Below are 1,199 nucleotides of genomic sequence, written 5' to 3' on the forward strand. Positions count from 1 at the left end.
GTGACATTTAAATAAATGTATAATGATATTCAGAATAATGCATGACAAGTTTTTTATCAAAACTTAATTGACATAACATCGTATTAGTTTTAGGTGTAGAACATATTGATATATTGATATGTGCATATATTATTAAATGATTGCTACAATCCATCTTCACATTGTTATAACTTTTTCTTGTGATGAGAACTTTTAAAGTCTACTCTCTTAGCAACTTAGCAAATATAGAGTATTGTTAACTACAGTCACCATGCTGCACTCACGACACTTGTCACTAATCAGTGTCTGAAGAATCACTGTAAGATCTTTCTAATCTGCAATCTGCAGTACAATCACCACCAAGATGCAGATTTTTGTGGAAACCCTTGCAGAAAAGACCCTCATTCTCAAGGTCGAGCCCTCAGGTACAATGGAAAATGTAATGGCCAAGGTCCAGGATAAGAAAGGAGTTTCTCCTGGTCATCAAAGACTGATCTTTGCTGCCAAGCTACTGGAAGTTGGATGTACTTTGTCTCACTGCAGCATTCGAAAGGCGTCCCCTCATCTTGTGTTGAGACTTCGAGGTGGTGCTAAAAAAAGGCAGAGGTCTTACGGCACGACCAAGAAGAATATGCATAAGAGAACGAAGGTTAAGTTGGATGTCCTGAAATACTACAAAGTGGGTGAGAAGGACAAAATTGTTTGCCTTCATTGGGAGAACCATTCAGGTGAATGTGGTGCTGGAGGGTTTATGGCCACTTTGAAAGACATTGCTGGGGCAAAACTAAGGCAAACTTGTCAAGGAGGCAGATGTCATAGAGAGGCAACCTTTGATGAAATGTTGGCATGGAACATTGAGCCTTGTGTTAATTTTACGCCAATAATGAATAGTAGGAGAAACACAAAAATCTATAGGCAAATAAAATAAGGTGGGTTTATTTAGCATAAATATTTTATTAAGTTAATTCTACTTTAGAGATAATAGTGAGAATTCTGGTAACTCCCCCTGAAATCTCTAAGATATTTATTTTTCCAAAAACAAGGAAATGTCATATAAGGAACTATGGTGATCTAGAATTTATGCAAACTGTTTATGTTCTAGGGTAAGCCCTTACTAAAGAGCAGCCACACTTAAAAACACAGTTATACTAAAAACTTCATTGAGAACTAGAAACCACTTTTGTATAATCTTACTTTATCTCTGCATTTGGCTTTGCAAA

General features: G+C 36.4%; 1 protein-coding gene across 1 annotated transcript; it reads left to right on the forward strand.

Annotated features, from left to right (window-relative positions):
* The first annotated feature begins 343 nt into the window (after window positions 1-343).
* On the forward strand, window positions 344-907 carry LOC119057108 (ubiquitin-40S ribosomal protein S27a-like). Its single transcript, XM_053668294.1, has one exon. It carries the CDS (start codon window positions 344-346, stop codon window positions 905-907), a length of 564 nt encoding a protein of 187 aa, XP_053524269.1.
* The last annotated feature ends 292 nt before the right edge of the window (window positions 908-1,199 follow it).

This window comes from Artibeus jamaicensis, unplaced genomic scaffold (genome assembly GCF_021234435.1).
Source record: "Artibeus jamaicensis isolate MK-2021 breed Jamaican fruit bat unplaced genomic scaffold, CSHL_Jam_final contig_484, whole genome shotgun sequence".
NCBI classification, from domain to species: Eukaryota; Metazoa; Chordata; class Mammalia; order Chiroptera; family Phyllostomidae; genus Artibeus; species Artibeus jamaicensis.

Coding starts and splice junctions, on each gene's coding strand:
- LOC119057108 (XM_053668294.1), top strand. CDS start 344: ATGCAGATTTTTGTGGAAACCCTTGCAGAAAAGACCCTCATTCTCAAG.